Source organism: Neoarius graeffei, chromosome 9 (genome assembly GCF_027579695.1).
Source record: "Neoarius graeffei isolate fNeoGra1 chromosome 9, fNeoGra1.pri, whole genome shotgun sequence".
In the NCBI taxonomy this organism is placed as follows: domain Eukaryota; kingdom Metazoa; phylum Chordata; class Actinopteri; order Siluriformes; family Ariidae; genus Neoarius; species Neoarius graeffei.
This window is the reverse complement of record NC_083577.1, coordinates 13,308,965-13,328,809: the sequence shown is the minus strand read 5'-3', so window position 1 is coordinate 13,328,809 and position 19,845 is coordinate 13,308,965. Positions and strand designations below refer to the sequence as shown.

Genomic DNA, 19,845 nt, shown 5'->3' with positions numbered 1-19,845 from the left:
TAGTCCCTCTAAGACATACAGTTGGCCCAGGAGAGGATATCTTGTGCATATCCTGAAGTTCATTGACACCCCACTTCCACCAACTGGCAGGCAGTATACGCTTCCACCGGACTTAGAAAAGGACATCAGTGCATAGTGTTTACTCTTAAAGTAGGCACTCTTTCTTCATAGCTTTTAAATTCCTGACATTATTTACCTACTTGGTAAGTTTGCCTCAACTGGGCCCAATCTCATGATCCGTATTTGGGTTTTACGATGCCAGTGGCACCTTAGTATAGGGGTGGCAACTCCTCCAAGGCTGACATTGTAATTAGTTAATTTGTAGAACTGGGTTTTGCAGAAGATCTGTTTGTAATAAAACATGGTATGTTTGATACCTGAATAAATATAGCTTGGTTCAAGGAGCCAACTTCATATTTGGTGCATTTACTAAATCAAACATGCTCTTTCCAGTTGTATGATTGTTTTTATGGTAGACTTTGTTATACTTGGGCAATATGCACTTGAAATATAGGTATTTGTTTATTTATTTATTTATTTATTTATTAATGCCTCAGGAATTTAGATTTTTTTAAGCATCTATCTAGTTGCTGAGAAATCACTACAGTGATTTATAATACAAACATTTTCAAGAGCTGATGTGGTTCAGTGTGAAGATATAGTCAAGTCAAGCTTATTTGTATAGAGCTTTTAACAATAAACATTGTCGCAAAGCAGTTTTACAGCATTTGAACAACTTAAAACATGAGCTAATTTTATCCCTAATCTATCCCCAATGAGCAAGCCTGTGGCGATGGTGGCAAGGAAAAACTCCCTCAGACGAAATGAGGAAGAAACCTCGAGAGGAACCAGACTGAAAAGGAAACCCATCCTCATTTGGGCAACAACAGACAACATGACTATAACATGAACAGTTTGAACATGAAGACAGTTTCGTTGATGTTAACTCTTCACTGAGGGAAACTTGAGTGCAAAACTGTTCATGGCAACTGCAGTCCTAAAGTTAGCAAGCCAACTGTAGTCCTCAGCCATACAAGCATTACTGTAAGTGTCCAGAGCATCCTCCAAGTGTGACTTTCAACTGTCCACATGGAGCCGTCCTCCACAGGAGTGATGCGATGAGACTCCAATCAGACACAGGGCACCAGGATGGATCAGGCAGGTCCGAGGAGCAGAAAAGGTCAGCATCTCGATCCCAGGACCGACATGTAACTCAGAGGGACAGATTTTTTTTTTTTTGGGGGGGGAGAGAAAACACAGGTTGTTAGGTATGCCCAATGTCACTTGAATAAGTAGGAACAGTATACATATTGCACTGAGTACAACCCCGATTCCAAAAAAGTTGGGATGAAGTACAAATTGTAAATAAAAACGGAATGCAATGATGTGGAAGTTTCAAAATTCCATATTTTATTCAGAATAGAACATAGATGACATATCAAATATTTAAACTGAGAAAATGTATCATTTAAAGAGAAAAATTAGGTGATTTTAAATTTCATGACAACAACACATCTCAAAAAAGTTGGGACAAGGCCATGTTTACCACTGTGAGACATCCCCTTTTCTCTTTACAACAGTCTGTAAACGTCTGGGGACTGAGGAGACAAGTTGCTCAAGTTTAGGGATAGGAATGTTAACCCATTCTTGTCTAATGTAGGATTCTAGTTGCTCAACTGTCTTAGGTCTTTTTTGTCGTATCTTCCGTTTTATGATGCGCCAAATGTTTTCTATGGGTGAAAGATCTGGACTGCAGGCTGGCCAGTTCAGTACCTGGACCCTTCTTCTACGCAGCCATGATGCTGTAATTGATGCAGTATGTGGTTTGGCATTGTCATGTTGGAAAATGCAAGGTCTTCCCTGAAAGAGATGTCATCTGGATGGGAGCATATGTTGCTCTAGAACCTGGATATACCTTTCAGCATTGATGGTGTCTTTCCAGATGTGTAAGCTGCCCATGCCACACGCACTAATGCAAACCCATACCATCAGAGATGCAGGCTTCTGAACTGAGCGCTGATAACAACTTGGGTCGTCCTCCTCCTCTTTAGTCCCAATGACACGGCGTCCCTGATTTCCATAAAGAACTTCAAATTTTGATTCGTCTGACCACAGAACAGTTTTCCACTTTGCCACAGTCCATTTTAAATGAGCCTTGGCCCAGAGAAGACGTCTGCGCTTCTGGATCGTGTTTAGATACGGCTTCTTCTTTGAACTATAGGAGTTTTAGCTGGCAACGGCGGATGGCACGGTGAATTGTGTTCACAGATAATGTTCTCTGGAAATATTCCTGAGCCCATTTTGTGATTTCCAATACAGAAGCATGCCTGTATGTGATGCAGTGCCGTCTAAGGGCCCGAAGATCACGGGCACCCAGTATGGTTTTCCTGCCTTGATCCTTACGCACAGAGATTCTTCCAGATTCTCTGAATCTTTTGATGATATTATGCACTGTAGATGATGATATGTTCAAACTCTTTGCAATTTTACACTGTCGAACTCCTTTCTGATATTGCTCCACTATTTGTCGGCGCAGAATTAGGGGGATTGGTGATCCTCTTCCCATCTTTACTTCTGAGAGCCGCTGCCACTCCAAGATGCTCTTTTTATATCCAGTCATGTTAATGACCTATTGCCAATTGACCTAATGAGTTGCAATTTGGTTCTCCAGCTGTTCCTTTTTTGTACCTTTAACTTTTCCAGCCACTTATTGCCCCTGTCCCAACTTTTTTGAGATGTGTTGCTGTCATGAAATTTCAAATGAGCCAATATTTGGCATGAAATTTCAAAATGTCTCACTTTCGACATTTGATATGTTGTCAATGTTCTATTGTGAATACAATATCAGGTTTTGAGATTTGTAAATTATTGCATTCCGTTTTTATTTACAATTTTTACTTTGTCCCAACTTTTTTGGAATCGGGGTTGTACAATGTTTACGAATAATATCACCCAGAGGTAACATATATAAAGAAAAAAGCAGTGGACCCAAGACAGAACCTTATGGAACACCAAACTTTACCTCAGTATGTCGAGAAATATCACCATTTACATCAACATACTGATAGCGATCAGTTAAATAAGACCTGAGCCAGGAGAGGGCCATTCCCTTAACTCCCAGAACATTTTCTAGTCTATCCAGAAGAATGGAATGATCAATGGTATCAAATGCTGCACTAAGGTCAAGCAACACAAGCAGCGAGACACAGCCCTGATCAGACGCCAACAGTAGGTCGTTTACTACTTTAACCAGAGCTGTCTCTGTGCTGTGATGGGGTCTAAATCCTGACTGATACATTTCATGGATGTTATTCCTATGTAAATATAAGCATAACTGTTGTGCCACAGCTTTTTCAAGGATCTTTGAGATAAAGGGGAGGTTTGATATTGGCCGATAATTGGACAGCTGACAGGGATCAAGGTCAGGTTTTTTAATCAGGCGTTTGATAACTGCTAGTTTAAAGGATTTGGGTACATATCCAATCCTAAGAGAAGAATTTATTATTTTTAGAAGCGGTTCAATTACTTCAGGTATTATCTGTTTGAATAGATGTGTAGGTAAAGGATCTAGTACACAAGTTGAGGCTTTTGATGCAGAGATTAATGAAAGTAATTCAATTTCTCTCAGTGGAGTTCCAAATATAGTGGGTTCCAAAGCATGAAATAATTTTTGTACATGTTTCAGCAAGCCATAACTTTGCAAATATGCAACTGTGGGCCAAGTATTTTGAAAGTTAAAGATCTCTAAGAGTGTTGAATAGTTCCAGAAAATTTCAAGTATGTATCATGAGTAATTCAAAAGTAATGACTTCAGGTTTTTGTTTTTTGTTTATTTTGCAACACCTTGTTTATTATTGACATGACTCCTTTTTTTTATAAAAGCCTCCTCATCTCACATTCTCATTTGTCATGTCACTATGAGGAATTGAGACCAAGGGGTTATGGGTAAGCAGGATTGGGGGTTATGGAAAAACGGGATGGGGGGGGGGGGGGGGGGAGTAGAATTGTGGGTATGGGATATGAAATTGCGGGTATAGGGAAAAGAGATTGCGGTTATGGTGAAGGGAGATCAAGGGATTGGGGATGTGGGAAAGCATGACTGGGGTTATGGTTATGGGGTAGTGAGAATTTGGGGATCTAGGGAAGCGAGAGTTTGGGATTATGGGAAGCTGAACGTGGAAATTTAGGAAAGTGGGATTGGGGTTGTAGGAGCACGATTGGGATTATGGGGAAGCAAAAGTGGTCGTAAGGGAAAGCAGTATTGGGTATATAAGGAAGAGGGTTTGGGGTTATGGGGAAGTGAGGGTGATAGGGAAGCAGAATTGGGGTTAAAGGCAAGTGAGCTTGGGATCAGGAGGAATCAAGAATGGGGGGTATAAGGGAGTGGGATTGAGGTAACTGGGAAGAGAGGGATGTGGAGAAGCATGATTGGGGTTGTGGAGTTTGTGGTTCTTGAAGTGAGAGTTTGGGATTATGGGGAAGGTTATGGAGAAGCATGATTGGGCTCATGGGGAAGCTGAGATTAGGAAAGTGGGATTGGGGTTATGGAGAAGCAAAGGGGGGTAAGGGAAGCAGTATTGGATACATAAGGAAGAGGGTTTGGTGTTATGGGGAAGTGAGGGTTGTAGGTTTGCTGGATTGAGGTTAAAGGCAAGCAAGATTGGACAGTCTAAGAAAAGTCTAATCTTGGGAGGATTATGAATGAATGGGACTGGGGTGGTTAGGGGAGCAGGGAAGGAGGAAATGGGGCTATGGAAGTGGAACCTGGGGTTAGGGAAGCCTTACCTAGGGATGGAGCCAGTGGTTTCAGGAAGTGGGTCATGGGGTTTTTGTGTGCAGGACCCAGGGAATGGGAAAGATGGACTAAAAGGTGAATGGAATACAATGCTAATCCAGTGTCGGTTTTCTGTCCAGTGTTTGTTTTCAAACCCAGCGAGCCGAGGCCCCTGTTTACCCAGAAGGCCATATGCTCGGGAAAAGTTCAGCGCTCTGTGTTCACGCCAAGAGATGAGCCACTGGATAGCTGTGACGAGAGGACACAATGGCTCAACAGATCTCGCCTCTACTTCCTCACCGAGAACATGGTACAAGTTTTAAACTCAATATTAGAGATGTGTTCATTTATACACTTTTCTATTTGCCGTATATGGGATTACTTTTGAATACATAAATATTCTGAAAATTTGAGTGAAAATTCATTCTGGCATGTTTCATGATAGATGAAATGAAAGCTTTAAAAGCAGCAAGTGGCTATAGCTGTTTCAGGCAGTGAAATGTAGACGTTTGGATTACATTCACTGTGTGTGTATACTGTCCTTACCTTAACGTTCCCTCAGGACTTACTGACCTTCAGCACCAGAACAGAGGACGAGCGAATACTGAACTCGAGGAGACAGGTCAGTGTTTTATCAACACACTCCATGAGTGCTGCTTTTCACATGACTTCTAAAGACCTAGGTGTCTCATTTGGGCTCAGTATATTGCTGTTTAAAGGAATAATTGGATGTTAGCGTGTTTAGTTTTGCACCAGAGCTAAGATACAAATGTAGCACCGACGTTGTGGAAATCTGTCTCGCATACAGCGGTGCTTGAAAGTTTGTGAACCCTTTAGAATTTTCTATATTTCTGCATAAATATGACCTAAAACATCATCGGATTTTCACACAAGTCCTAAAAGTAGATAAAGAGAACCCAATTAAACAAATGAGACAAAAATATTATACTTGGTCATTTATTTATTGCGGAAAATGATCCAATATTACATATCTGTGAGTGACAAAAGTATGTGAACCTCTAGGATTAGCAGTTTATTTTGAAGGTGAAATTAGAGTCAGGTGTTTTCAATCAATGGGATGACAATCAGGTGTGAGTGGGCACCCTGTTTTATTTAAAGAACAGGGATCTATCAAAGTCTGATCTTCACAACACATGTTTGTGGAAGTGTATCATGGCACGAACAAAGGAGATTTCTGAGGGCCTCAGAAAAAGCGTTGTTGATGTTCATCAGGCTGGAAAAGGTTACAAAACCATCTCTAAAAAGAGTTTGGACTCCACCAATCCACAGTCAGACAGATTGTGTACAAATGGAGGAAATTCAAGACCATTGTTACCCTCCCCAGGAGTGGTCGACGAACAAAGATCACTCCAAGAGCAAGGTGTGTAATAGTCGGCAAGGCCACAAAGGACCCCAGGGTAACTTCTAAGCAACTGAAGGCCTCTCTCACATTGGCTAATGTTAATGTTCATGAGTCCACCATCAGGAGAACACTGAACAACAATGGTGTGCATGGCAGGGTTGCACAGAGAAAGCCACTGCTCTTCAAAAAGAACATTGCTGCTCGTCTGCAGTTTGCTAAAGATCACGTGCACAAGCCATAAGGCTATTGGAAAAATGTTTTGTGGACAGATGAGACCAAAATAGAACTTTTTGGTTTAAATGAGAAGTGTTATGTTTGGAGAAAGGAAAACACTGCATTCCAGCATAAGAACCTGATCCTATCTGTGAAACATGATGGTGGTATTATCATGGTTTGGGCCTGTTTTGCTGCATCTGGGCCAGGACGGCTTGCCATCATTGATGGAACCATGAATTCTGAATTATACCAGCAAATTCTAAAGGAAAATGTCAAGACATCTGTCCATGAACTGAATCTCAAGCAAAGGTGAGTCATGCAGCAAGACAACGACCCGAAGCACACAAGTCGTTCTACCAAAGAATGGTTAAAGAAGAATAAAGTTAATGTTTTGGAATGGCCAAGTCAAAGTCCTGACCTCAAGCCAATCGAAATGTTGTGGAAGGACCTGAAGCGAGCAGTTCATGTGAGGAAACCCACCAACATCCCAGAGTTGAAGCTGTTCTGTATGGAGGAATGTGCTAAAATTCCTCCAAGCTGGTGTGCAGGACTGATCAACAGTTACCGCAAACGTTTAGTTGCAGTTATTCACAAGGGGGTCACACCAGATACTGAAAGCAAAGGTTCACATACTTTTGCCACTCACAGATATGTAATATTGGATAATTTTCCTCAATAAATAAATGACCAAGTATAATATTTTTGTCTCATTTGTTCAACTGGGTTCTCTTTGTCTACTTTTAGGACTTGTGTGAAAATCTGATGATGTTTTAGGTCATAGTTATACAGAAATATAGAAAATTCTAAAGGGTTCACAAACTTTCAAGCACCACTGTAAATGTCTAAATATATTCATGGTTAAATTACAGCGGAATACTAGAAGTGATGCAAATGATAATGAAGTACTTTGCTATTTTCGGAGTTTAAATATGTCACCATGCAGCATAATAACATTTTATAACATTTTGTTTGATGCATTAGACTTGCAAGTGATTCTGTATGAGGCATAAATGCCAGTCAGATTTTGTTTACTTAAAGGTTCTGACTGCCAAGTTGAATTCTGGGCAAAATTTTTCTATTTCTATTGCTGTTGGACTTTCGAGATGTTTCGTGTTGATTTGAGTTGAAACTGAGGAGTTGCGATACTGTGCACACCGTGTATCCTATGTGTAAATGTTTTGCCGAGATACAACCCCGATTCCAAAAAAGTTGGGACAAAGTACAAATTGTAAATAAAAACGGAATGCAATAATTTACAAATCTCAAAAACTGATATTGTATTCACAATAGAACATTGACAACATATCAAATGTCGAAAGTGAGACATTTTGAAATTTCATGCCAAATATTGGCTCATTTGAAATTTCATGACAGCAACACATCTCAAAAAAGTTGGGACAGGGGTAATAAGTGGCTGGAAATGCTAAAGGTACAAAAAAGGAACAGCTGGAGGACCAAATTGCAACTCATTAGGTCAATTGGCAATAGGTCATTAACATGACTGGGTATAAAAAGAACATCTTGGAGTGGCAGCGGCTCTCAGAAGTAAAGATGGGAAGAGGATCACCAATCCCCCTAATTCTGCGCCGACAAATAGTGGAACAATATCAGAAAGGAGTTCGGCAGTGTAAAATTGCAAAGAGTTTGAACATATCATCATCTACAGTGCATAATATCATCAAAAGATTCAGAGAATCTGGAAGAATATCTGTGCGTAAGGGTCAAGGCCAGAAAACCATACTGGGTGCCCGTGATCTTCGGGCCCTTAGACGGCACTGCATCACATACAGGCATGCTTCTGTATTGGAAATCACAAAATGGGCTCAGAAATATTTCCAGAGAACATTATCTGTGAACACAATTCACCGTGCCATCCGCCGTTGCCAGCTAAAACTCCTATAGTTCAAAGAAGAAGCCGTATCTAAACACGATCCAGAAGCGCAGACGTCTTCTCTGGGCCAAGGCTCATTTAAAATGGACTGTGGCAAAGTGGAAAACTGTTCTGTGGTCAGACGAATCAAAATTTGAAGTTCTTTATGGAAATCAGGGACGCCGTGTCATTGGGACTAAAGAGGAGAAGGACGACCCAGGTTGTTATCAGCGCTCAGTTCAGAAGCCTGCATATCTGATGGTATGGGGTTTGCATTAGTGCGTGTGGCATGGGCAGCTTACACATTTGGAAAGACACCATCAATGCTGAAAGGTATATCCAGGTTCTAGAGCAACATATGCTCCCATCCAGACGATGTCTCTTTCAGGGAAGACCTTGCACTTTCCAACATGACGATGCCAAACCACATACTGCATCAATTACAGCATCATGGCTGCGTAGAAGAGGGGTCCGGGTACTGAACTGGCCAGCCTGCAGTCCAGATCTTTCATCCATACAAAACATTTGGCGCATCATAAAACAAAAGATACGACAAAAAAGACCTAAGACAGTTGAGCAACTAGAATCCTACATTAGACAAGAATGGGTTAACATTTCTATCCCTAAACTTGAGCAACTTGTCTCCTGAGTCCCCAGATGTTTACAGACTGTTGTAAAGAGAAAAGGGGATGTCTCACTGTGGTAAACATGGCCTTGTCCCAACTTTTTTGAGATGTGTTGTTGTCATGAAATTTAAAATCACCTAATTTTTCTCTTTAAATGATACATTTTCTCAGTTTAAACATTTGATATGTCATCCATGTTCTATTCTGAATAAAATGTGGAATTTTGAAACTTCCACATCATTGCATTCTGTTTTTATTTACAATTTGTACTTTGTCCCAACTTTTTTGGAATCAGGGTTATAAAAAGCGTCCCGTATTTTACAGTTTTAGAGATTGCCGAAGCAAATGAGCAACAATATCACGTGACCATCATGGGGCGTTTGACCTACTTGTAACCAAAATAAGTCATCGTGGGCAAACATGGCAAACTCCGCTCTCCCGCCAGCTAAAAGACAGAAAAGGAAAATATTAAAGGGAATCAACTAGAAAACGCGCCTAGAAAAGCGATGGAAACCAAAAGGTTGTCCACAAGAATTTTCTTGAAGGGACAGATCGACCGCAGGAATCGACTGAAGGATGAAACGGGTGCGAAATCTGACAAATAATTTGCAGCACTTGTCTTGGATTGGTGAGTCTGATTATGGCATTGTACACCTAATGTTTTGAAATTACAGAGAAAGAAACAATAACACTAACACACAAGCAGTAACAGAACAACAACTTTTATGTATCACACGTACACTTGTGAAATTCCTCTCTGCATTTAACCCATCTGAAGCAGTGAACACACATGTGCATGCATGCACACACATGAGCAGTGAGCACACACGTACCCAGAGCAGTGGGCAGCCATGCTAACAGTGCCTGGGAAGCAGTTAGTGCCTCGCTCAAGGGCACCTCAGCCTAAGGTCACCCCATGTTAACCTAACCGCATGTTTTTGAACTGTGGGGGAAACTGGAGCACCCAGAGAAGAAGATGGAGGAGAACATGCAAAGGCCCTCATTGGCTGCTGGGATCAAACCCCAAACCTTCTTACTGTGAGGCGACAGTGCTAACCATGCTGCCAGGAGAAAATATATATTCATCTTTTATTTCATGGATCTGTTCCTGAATGTCAACCACAAATTACATCCCTGTGACTCAAAACTCTCCGAGGTTGATGCAGAGTCACGATGTTTTCTGCGCATCGCCATCTTGGTGTGACGCAGTTATGCTAATTAGTTAAAGTTCCTCGTGTTTGGCTGTTTCCATAGGGCCATACAGTTTACCTCAAGAGGGAGGAAAACAGTCCCAAAATGAAGGAAAGCGACTCTCAGCATATCAAAATGATCACATCTCATCCACATATTTATTCTTGCAGGACAGAGGAAAATGCCATGCACAAAAAAAAAAAATTCAGAACACTTTGCAGTCAGTACCTTTTTAAATGATTTAATATTTGATTCAGTATTAAATCATTTGAACATTTGGAACCATATTCATGTGAACATGCATCAGCATTTCAATTTGAATATTTGATTCAGATATTTGAATTAATTTGTGTGTCTGATTTAACATTTGAATTGATTCAAATATTTGATTTAGTATTTAATTTCATTTGAATATTTGATTCAGGATTCAAATTCATTTGAATATTTATTAGCCAGCACTTTTATGCTGCTGCATATTTAAAAAAAAGGGATCGTATATACTTAAGTGTTTTGTGGTGGGTGTTTTTTTTTTTTGGGGGGGGGGGGTCCCCCATTTATTTAATTATTTATTTATTTAAATCATGTACATAGTATAGAATATATTATGGAAATGGGTTACTTTTCACAATTAATTAAAATGATATATTTATAATCATGTCTTGACTGATTCACTTGTGGCCATATAATGAATCAGTAAAGAATTGTGTAACTTTCTTTTAATTCTTTTGTTATAACTGTGTCCTCTAGCTGCTGGTTGATGACAGTGTGGCAGTTACGCCATTTTACCTGCTGCTGGGGAAACACAACCCGGAACAGGAGACGAAAGACTCTGCTTCCAGTCAGGCCTCTGACAGAGTGCAGCTTCCTCAGGGATCAACCGCCGTTAAAGAGGTCAGCTGTACAGTGATTGGATTTTGTGTCACAAAATTTGTTTTGTGTTATTTGATATACATCTGAAATAACCATGCGTGTGTCTCTTCTGACATGCTCGTCTTTTGTTGATGTCTGTAGTTGCTGCACACTCCAGCTCATGTGCTTCCTGCAGCCTCTGTTCTGTGCTCAATGTTCGTCAAATCTCTGCTCATCTCCAACGAGAGCAGGTACGACACCCTTCCTTTCCTCAACGTCATATTAGAGTGGCTGCTGATTCATGACAAGGTTTAAAAAAAATGTTGGTCCACTCATGAGTGAAATTCTTGACCTGGTAAGACATTTCAAGTCAAGTTAAGTTTGTTTGTATAACGCTTTTAACAATAGACATTGTCCCAAAGCAGCTTTACAGAATCTGAATGACCCAAGACATGAGCCAATTTTATCCCTAATCTATCCCCAATGAGCAAGCCTGTGGCAAAGAAAAACTCCCCCAGACCACACACAGAAGAAACCTCGAGAGGAACCAGACTCAAAAGGGAACCCATCCTCACCTGGACAATAACAGACAACGTGACTATAACATTAACAGTTTTAACATGAAGTCAGTTTCGTTGATGTTATATCTCTTCATTAATGGAAACTTGAGTGCAAAACTGTTCATGACAACCGCAGTCCTAAAGTTAGCAAGCCAACTGTAGTCCTCAGCCACAAAAGCATTACTGTAAGTGTCCAGGGCATCTTCCAAGTGTGACTTTCAACTGTCCATATGGGGCCGTCCTCCACAGGAACGATGCGATGAGACTCCAACCAGACATAGGGCATCAGGATGGATCAGGCAGATCCGAGGAGCAAAAGAGGTCAGCACCTCGATCACAGGATTGACATGTAACTCAGAGGGACAGATTTTTTTTTGGGGGGGAGAAGAAAACACAAGTTGTTAGGTCTGCCCAATGTCACCTGAATAAGTAAGTACAGTATACATTTTCCACTGAGTGCAAGCAGGGACTCTGGCAAAAACCATGACAGCATAACTAAAAGGAGAGAGCCAGAAGGTAACAGGCATGGGACATAAAGCAGCCAGCCACTACACCGTCAACAAACTCGAGTGGGGAACTGACAGCATTCATTCATCCCAGTTTACCAAAACACTCTATGTCTGAGGACCCTCCAGATCTACACCTTTACCTCATAAACACCATTAACAAAAGGCTTGACTAAACAGATATGTTTTCAGCCTAGACTTGAATGCTGAGACTGTCTGTCTGATTCCCGGACACTACTTGGAAGGCTGTTCCATAACTGTGGGGCTTTGTAAGAAAAGGCTCTGCCCCCTGATGTAGCCTTCACTATACGAGGTACCAGCAGATAGCCTGCACCTTTTGATCCAAGTAGGCGTGGCGGGTCATAAAAGACCAGAAGTTCACTCAGGTACTGTGGTGCGAGACCATTCAGTGCTTTAAAGGTCAATAGTAGTATTTTATAATCAATATGAAATTTGATTGGGAGCCAATGCAGTGTGGATAAGACATATTTTCTAGTTCTAGTAAGGACTCTTGCTGCGGCATTTTGAACTAACTGGAGCTTGTTTATGCACTTATTGGAGCATCCAGACAGTAAGGCATTACAATAATCCAACCTGGAGGTAACAAAAGCATAAACTAGTATTTCTGCATTGTGTAGTGACATTAAATTTCTTATCTTAGCAGTATTTCTGAGATGAAAGAAAGCTATCCAGGTAATGTTATCAATGTGAGTTTCAAATGAAAGACTGGGGTCAATAATTACCCCAAGGTCTTTTACTGCTGCACGTGAAGAAACAGAAAGGCCATCCAGAGTTACTATGTAATCAGAAAACTTGCTTCTAGCTGCATGTGGTCCTAGTACAAATACTTCAGTCTTGTCAGAGTTAAGCAGAAGGAAGTTAATAAGCATCCAGTGTCTAATGTCCTTTACACATTCCTCAATTCTATTAAGCTGGTGTTTCTCATCTGGTTTTGCAGAAACATACAACTGTGTGTCATCAGCATAACAGTGGAAACTAATACAATGTTTACGATTGATCACCCAGAGGTAACATGTATAATAGCCACAGACTGTGGCTATTCAGAACTTGAACCGCAACATGGATGACATCATGGAGAAGCTTTCGGCTTTGCAAAGAAAATGGTTTGATTCGGAGACCAGAATGGACAGAAATGGACAGACAGAGTGAACGTGTAAAAAATGCACCTGCTCGCCCCAAGACCAAACAATCCCAATCTTATCTGCTTTCGGCTCCCTTAGACAGCACTGGCCTCGGCCAAGGCCGTTGCTGGGACAACATCTCCCCCTGAAGGTCACTGCTGTGAGACGCTCTCACATTCCTTCCCCCACTTCCCGCGGTCGCTGCTTTCACCCCCAGTGTGACAAACGGGTGCGTGACCAGAGCCATCATGGCTGCAGGAGCGGACGGCTGCTTGCTTGCGCTGGGATTACCTCAACCTCCTCCCCTCCCCCTCAAGTCCTGAGTTTTCATGTTGTAAAGTGTACTTGTGTTATTTTGTGCTTATGTGCTGAGGTGTTTTTTTTTTTTTAATGTTCCCACACTGTACTCCTCATAGGAGCATAGTGTGGGGGTTGCTTTTTTTCCTCCTCCCCTCTCCTTGTGTTACTCTTTTTTTTTTCTTTTCATCCCCGTCTTCCTGTCCTGTCTACTATGTAAGGTCAGGTTGATGGTCAATTTCACTGGTACTTGTGGCCAGGGATAATAAAGGGTTCATTCATTCATAAAGAAAAAAGCAGTGGACCCAAGACAGAACCTTATGGAATACCAAACTTTACCTCAGTATGTCAAGAAAAATCACCATTTACATCAACATACTGATAGCGATCAGTTACTCCCAGAACATTTTCTAGTCTATCCAGAAGAATGGAATGATCAATGGTCTCAAATGCTGCACTAAGGTCAAGCAACACAAGCAGTGAGACACAGCCCTGATCAGACGCCAGCAGTAGGTCGTTTACTACTTTAACCAGAGCTGTCTCTGTGCTGTGATGAGGTCTAAATCCTGACTGATACATTTCATGGATGTTATTCCTATGTAAATATGAGCATAACTGCTGTGCCACAGCTTTTTCAAGGATCTTGGAGATAAAGGGGAGGTTTGATATTGGCCTATAATTGGACAGCTGACAGGGATCAAGGTCAGGTTTTTTAATCAGGGGTTTGATAACTGCTAGTTTAAAGGATTTGGGTACATAGCCAATCCTAAGAGAATAATTTATCATTTTTAGAAACGGTTCAATTACTTCAGGTATTATCTGTTTGAATAGATGTGTAGGTAAGGGATCTAGTTGAGGCTTTTGTAAGACATCTGCACACAGACCTGTCATTAATAATGATTGATTGAGGTGATGGTGGAATTCAGTGTACAACCCCAAATCAGAAAAAGTTGGGACAGTGTGGAAAATGCAAATTAAAAAAAAGAAAGCAGTAATTTCTAAATTGACTTTGACTTGTATTTCATTGCAGACAGAATGAACCCAAGATATTTCATGTTTTGTTGTTCAGCTTCATTTCATTTGTTAATATACATCCATTCCTGTGTTTCAGACATGCAACACATTCCAAAAAAAAAAGTTGGGACGGGGGGGAATTTAGGGCTAGTAATGAAGTAAAATCAGTATCCAGGAAAGGCCTAGTCTTTTTGAGGAGCAAAGATGGGCCGAGGCTCTCCAGTTTGTCAACAAATCCATGAGGAAATTATTGAAATGATTAAAAACAATGTTCCTCAAAGAAAGATCGAAAGGGATTTGGATATTTTACCCTCTATGTTACACAATATCATTAAATGATTCAAGGAATCTGGAGGAATTTCAGTGTGTAACGGGCAAGGGCACAAGCCTAATCTGAACACTCGTGATCTCCAATACCTCAGACGGCACTGCATCAAGAACTGTCATTCATCTATAGCTGATAGAACCACGTGGGCTCGGGATTACTTTGGCAAACCTTTGTCAAGCCACAGTACAGAGTTGCATCCACAAATACCAGTTAAAACTTTACTGTGCAAAAAGGAAGCCTTAAGTGGGATAGATTAGGGATAAAATTAGCTCATGTTTTAAGTCGTTCAAATTCTGTAAAGCTGCTTTGCGACAATGTTTATTGTTAAAAGCGCTGTACAAATAAACTTGATTTAATTTGATTTGAAGTGTCCGGATGTGCCGTCAACTACTTTGGGCTCAGAGGCATCTGAGATGGACCATCACACAGTGGAAACATGTATTGTGGTCAGATGAATTCCAGGTCTTTTTTTGGAAGAAACTGACACTGTGTGCTCTTGACCAAAGAGGAAAAGGACCATCCAGACTGTTACCAGGAACAAGTCCAAAAGCCAGGGTGCGTCATGGTATGGGGTTGTGTCAATGCCCTTGGCACACTTCTGTGATGGAGCATTAATGCAGAAAAGTACACTGAGATTGTGGAACAGCATAGGCAAGACAACATCTTTTTCAGGAAGATTTCAACAAAACAATGCAAAACCACATTCTGCACACATTACAAAGGCGTGGCTGTGGAAGAAGCAGGTGCCTGCTCCCAATAGAGAATGTGTGGAGAATTTAGAAACGGAAAAATATGTCGACGATGACCCTGTACTGTTGCATACCTATGCACATTTGAAACTTTATATGTTAAAAAACCCTCTAATTTTCTTCTGGTCCCAAGAAGTATTGTTAATAAGTAATAATTAAAATAAGTTAGCGTGGATCGTGGCAAATTTCTGTCGGCTATTTTCGTGACCACTCGGCACATGATGTCATTTAAGCCAAACAAACCACTTGAGTTGAGTCCACTTCCGTTTACTTACATTGGCGTTCGACTTGAGTGCAGACGTGCGTTCAGGAATTTCCAAAGAAAACCCATGTCTTATTGTTGTGCAGTGAACTGTAACAACAGGACGGGTTCAGGAAGAAGTTTTTACCTTTTTCCGAGAGAGGAGAAGAGGCAGAGAGAGTGGATTGGCTTTTTCTGGAAGAGGAGAAGAGGCGGCGTGAGAGGGTTGGCTTTTTCCGGAAGAGGAGAAGAGGCGGAGCAAGAGGGTTGGCTTTTTCTGAAAAAGAAGAGGCGGAGCGAGAGGGGTGGCTTTTTCCAAAAGAGGAGAAGAGGCGGAGCAAGAGGGTTAGCTTTTTCCGGAAGAGGAGAAGAGGCAGAGCGAGAGGGTTGGCTTTTTCTGAAAAAGAAGAGGCGGAGCGAGAGGGGTGGCTTTTTCCGAAAGAGGAGAAGAGGCGGAGCAAGAGGGTTAGCTTTTTCCGAAAGAGGAGAAGAGGCGGAGCGAGAGGGTTAGCTTTTTCCGAAAAAGAGACGAGGCAGAGAGAGTGGATTGTGTGCGTGAAGCCAGAGGGTTGGCTTTTTCCAGAAGAGGCGGAGAGAGTGGGTTGTGCACGTGAAACCAGAGGGGTGGCTTTTTACGGAAGAGGAGACGAGGCAGAGAGAGGATTGTGCACATGAAGCCAGAGGGTTGTTTTTTTTACGTAAGAGGAGATGAGGCGGAGAGAGTGGATTGTGCGCGTGAAACAAAATCAAGCAGTCAAAGAAGAAATGGAGCAGCAATGCTCAAGCAACAAGGAGAAGATTGGAGGTAAACATTTTTACTTTTGCTTGCAATTGACAAGTCAAGAGTCTTAAGGGATCCTGTACAATCATTGTGGAAATGAGACAAAGGGATATTTCCTTGCTTAGAGTAGGCTATAAATGGTATAATGCCATGGATGGCAGGCTAATGTGGCCTACCGGCGCACTGTCCAGTAATTATCTATATCCACTAGGGAGGACGGTTTAAGTATTCTTCAAAAGGGCTCTTATTTAGTATTACAACGAAAGTAGGAATTTATCATAATTACCAGGATAAATAATTTGGGCTCGAGTCTTGTTGAGGTCCGGGGTCACTGCGATCAGAGTCGGCCGAGTCGCTGTCCGATTCCGAGGCTGCACACTCAAACCAATGAGCCACATTCACCGATTTGCTTCGCAACGGCCGTAGGTTTATACATGTATGGTTTCACCTCTCGATATTTAATTTGGAGAGTTCCTACTTCAAAATCGCTATCGCTTTCAGACATTTTACACAACCTCACACGACCAAAGTCCGTACACGTGTGCTTGGTTTGCAAGTAAACACAGAACTGCTCCCAGTCTGTTTGGCTTAAATGATGTCATGACGACGGTCCCCTGGCGGTGAAAGTGCACATAAGTGAGATGTAAACAAACTTTTAGAAATTGGGCAAAACAGTATATTTTAACAGTTTTATTCAATTTTAGGGTGCAAATTAGACACTAGGAAGATTGAATTCGCTTTTTGGGTCATTCTTCTAGACAATAAAGTTGATATTCTATGTTTCACCTCCGACTGTTGCCTATGACCTTTTAAGACCTGTTTGCAGGAAGAATGGGACAAAATAACACTTGAACCACTTCATCACGTGGTCTCTTCAGTCCCTAAACATATTTTAAGTGTTGTGAGAAGGAACGGAAACATCATAAAGTGGTAAATTCTTTACTTTTACTATCTCAACTTTTTTGAGAATGTGTTGCAAGAATCAAAATTAAAATGTGTTTATTTTTTTTGGGGGGGGGGGGGGGGTCATGATGTAAAACATCAAATAATGCGCTGTTGTATTGTTTGGAGTGTAATACAGGTCAAAGATTATTTACAAATCATTGTTTTCAGTTTTAATTTCAATTTCAACATACTGTCCCAACTTTTTATGATTTGGGGTTGTAAATCTGACATCTAATTTTTTAGCTCATCCAGTCATAGGCCAGGCTGTCCACAATTTACAAAAATTGCTACTCCTCCTACAGAATTTATAGGATTTCGATCAAACTCGCATACAATGTTCCCCAGGTGGGTATGCATAGAAGTTGTCAAGATGGTGGCGCCACCTGTCATATTTACAATTTTATGGGCGTCTGAAATTTTTGGGTGACTCACCACATTAAACATTACTCTTCGTAAACTGCTGGGACATTTTCACTGAAACTCACCCAGAAGACTCTAAAGACGCATACCAACAAGAGTTGTTCACCATGTGGCGCCACCTACCATGGATGAGGCTCCAAAGGGGTCACGTGCAATTTTCATGAAGATTACTACTCCTCCCATAGGATTGATCAGATTTCAAACTCGAACACAACAGTAGCTGGTATGAACTACAGCCTCATTGAGGCTATTTTTATAGATATATAAAACTGACACACGAGTATGAAGAAAGTATTTGTAAATCTGGCAGGACTTTCAGTTCACTTTTTGGTGAAAACATGTACACTTAGACTAAATGAGTATGATCAGCTGTGAGTCTACACTGAGAGAGAATATACACACACATTTGTTAGAAAAAATGACATCATGCTCTGAGCTGTGCGTATTTATTCAGAAGGATGGTAATGCCTTCTGAACTGTGGGTGGTAGAAAAGGGCAACTGGACTTGCTTGAAGATTCTTGAAAACGTTTCACCTCTCGTCTGAAAGGCTTCCTCAGTTCTGTCTGACTAATAGGGAGTATCAGATATTTATCCTCTCCTGGATCAGAATCAGAATTCTGATGACCAGCTCATCTAAGGTGTCATTGAGGCATCATGTTGGTGTGGGTCACTGGAGGCTGGGTGTGAATGGCGAGTCATTAGGGTGATCAAAGGATTGCCCATTAGGGTGATCAATGAAAATCTGACTCTCTCTGTCCTCCTGTGAGTCACCGAAAACAGCTGGGTCCTGGCGTACACCCAGCCGTCTGGGAAGAGTGTCCAAGACGGCGATGATGTCTTAGACCCCCACCTCTGTTCAGTGATGGCCGTTCCAGGTTGACAAAAATGGCTTCTTTAACTCCTCGCTCATACCAACGATCCTCTCTGGCTAAAATGCGTACGTTACAATCCTGAAATGAGTGTCCTTTGTTGTTAAGATGAATGTAGACAGCCGAGTCCTGGCCTGAGGAGCTGGCTCTCCTGTGTTGAGCCAAGCGCCTGTATAGCGGTTGTTTCGTTTCCCCAATATATGAGTCCACGCAATCCTCACTGCACTGAATTGCATACACTACGTTGTCCTGTTTGTGTCTGGGTATTCTGTCCTTAGGGTGGACCAGTTTCTGCTTCAGGGTGTTACTGGGTCTGAAATGTACCGGAATGTTGTATTTGTAGATCCTCCTCCTGAGTTTCTCAGATAGACCAGAAATGTTATCATCCTTGTCAGTTATGTTCTTTTTTATGTTCTGTAGTCTGCCAGAAAACTGGCAGACTACAGAAACCACCTGTGTTTTAACCTGAGATGCCGACAATCCAACATTATCCCCACTAGCCTACGCCTATGTTCAACGGTTAAAGGACACAGAGCTGAGATAATCCTGCAGAAAGCCCAGAAGCGGCTTCTCAATGAGAGAGTGAGACGAGTACATTTCACCATCGATGCTCTCCAGAACAAGACTAAACTGAGGTTTGAGGAGTTGACAGCCCTTCTTCCCAGTGAAGTTTTGGAACAAGTCTCTGATCTCACTGAGAAAGCACAGCTTTCACAACACACCAAAGGTAAGGAATGACAGATGTGCAAATTTCAAAAATTGCTGTCTAAAACCACCTCCTCCGGCAAGACAGAAGGGCTGACTTGGAGGAGGAAATCTGACCAGGCTAAACAACAGGACATAGAAGAGAAATGGGTGAAGAACTTATCCGACAGGGTACTCACCCAACCAGAGAGAGATGTCTTATCCAAGTGTCTTAACTTTGCAGTTTCACCTGAGCAGATACCGGTAGTAGAACTCATCACAGCCACAGAGACAGCCATCAGGAACAACAACCTGACCAACACGGAGTCAGAACAACTTATACTGAAGATATCAGCTGCTCTATCCAGTGAGAAAGCACCCCCCTCCAACCTCACCAGCCAAGAAAGGAGGGCTCTTAC

General features: G+C 41.6%; 1 protein-coding gene across 2 annotated transcripts in view; it reads left to right on the top strand.

Moving 5' to 3' along the window:
• The window catches only part of wdr75 (WD repeat domain 75), a 99,483-nt gene that overhangs the window by 74,728 nt on the left and 4,910 nt on the right, over positions 1–19,845 (top strand). For both annotated transcript variants that reach the window (XM_060929032.1, XM_060929031.1), the window contains exons 17-20: positions 4,915–5,084; positions 5,337–5,396; positions 10,788–10,931; positions 11,052–11,140. In XM_060929032.1, coding sequence (XP_060785015.1) covers positions 4,915–5,084; positions 5,337–5,396; positions 10,788–10,931; positions 11,052–11,140 — 463 coding nt within the window. The remainder of the gene's footprint in view (positions 1–4,914; positions 5,085–5,336; positions 5,397–10,787; positions 10,932–11,051; positions 11,141–19,845) is intronic.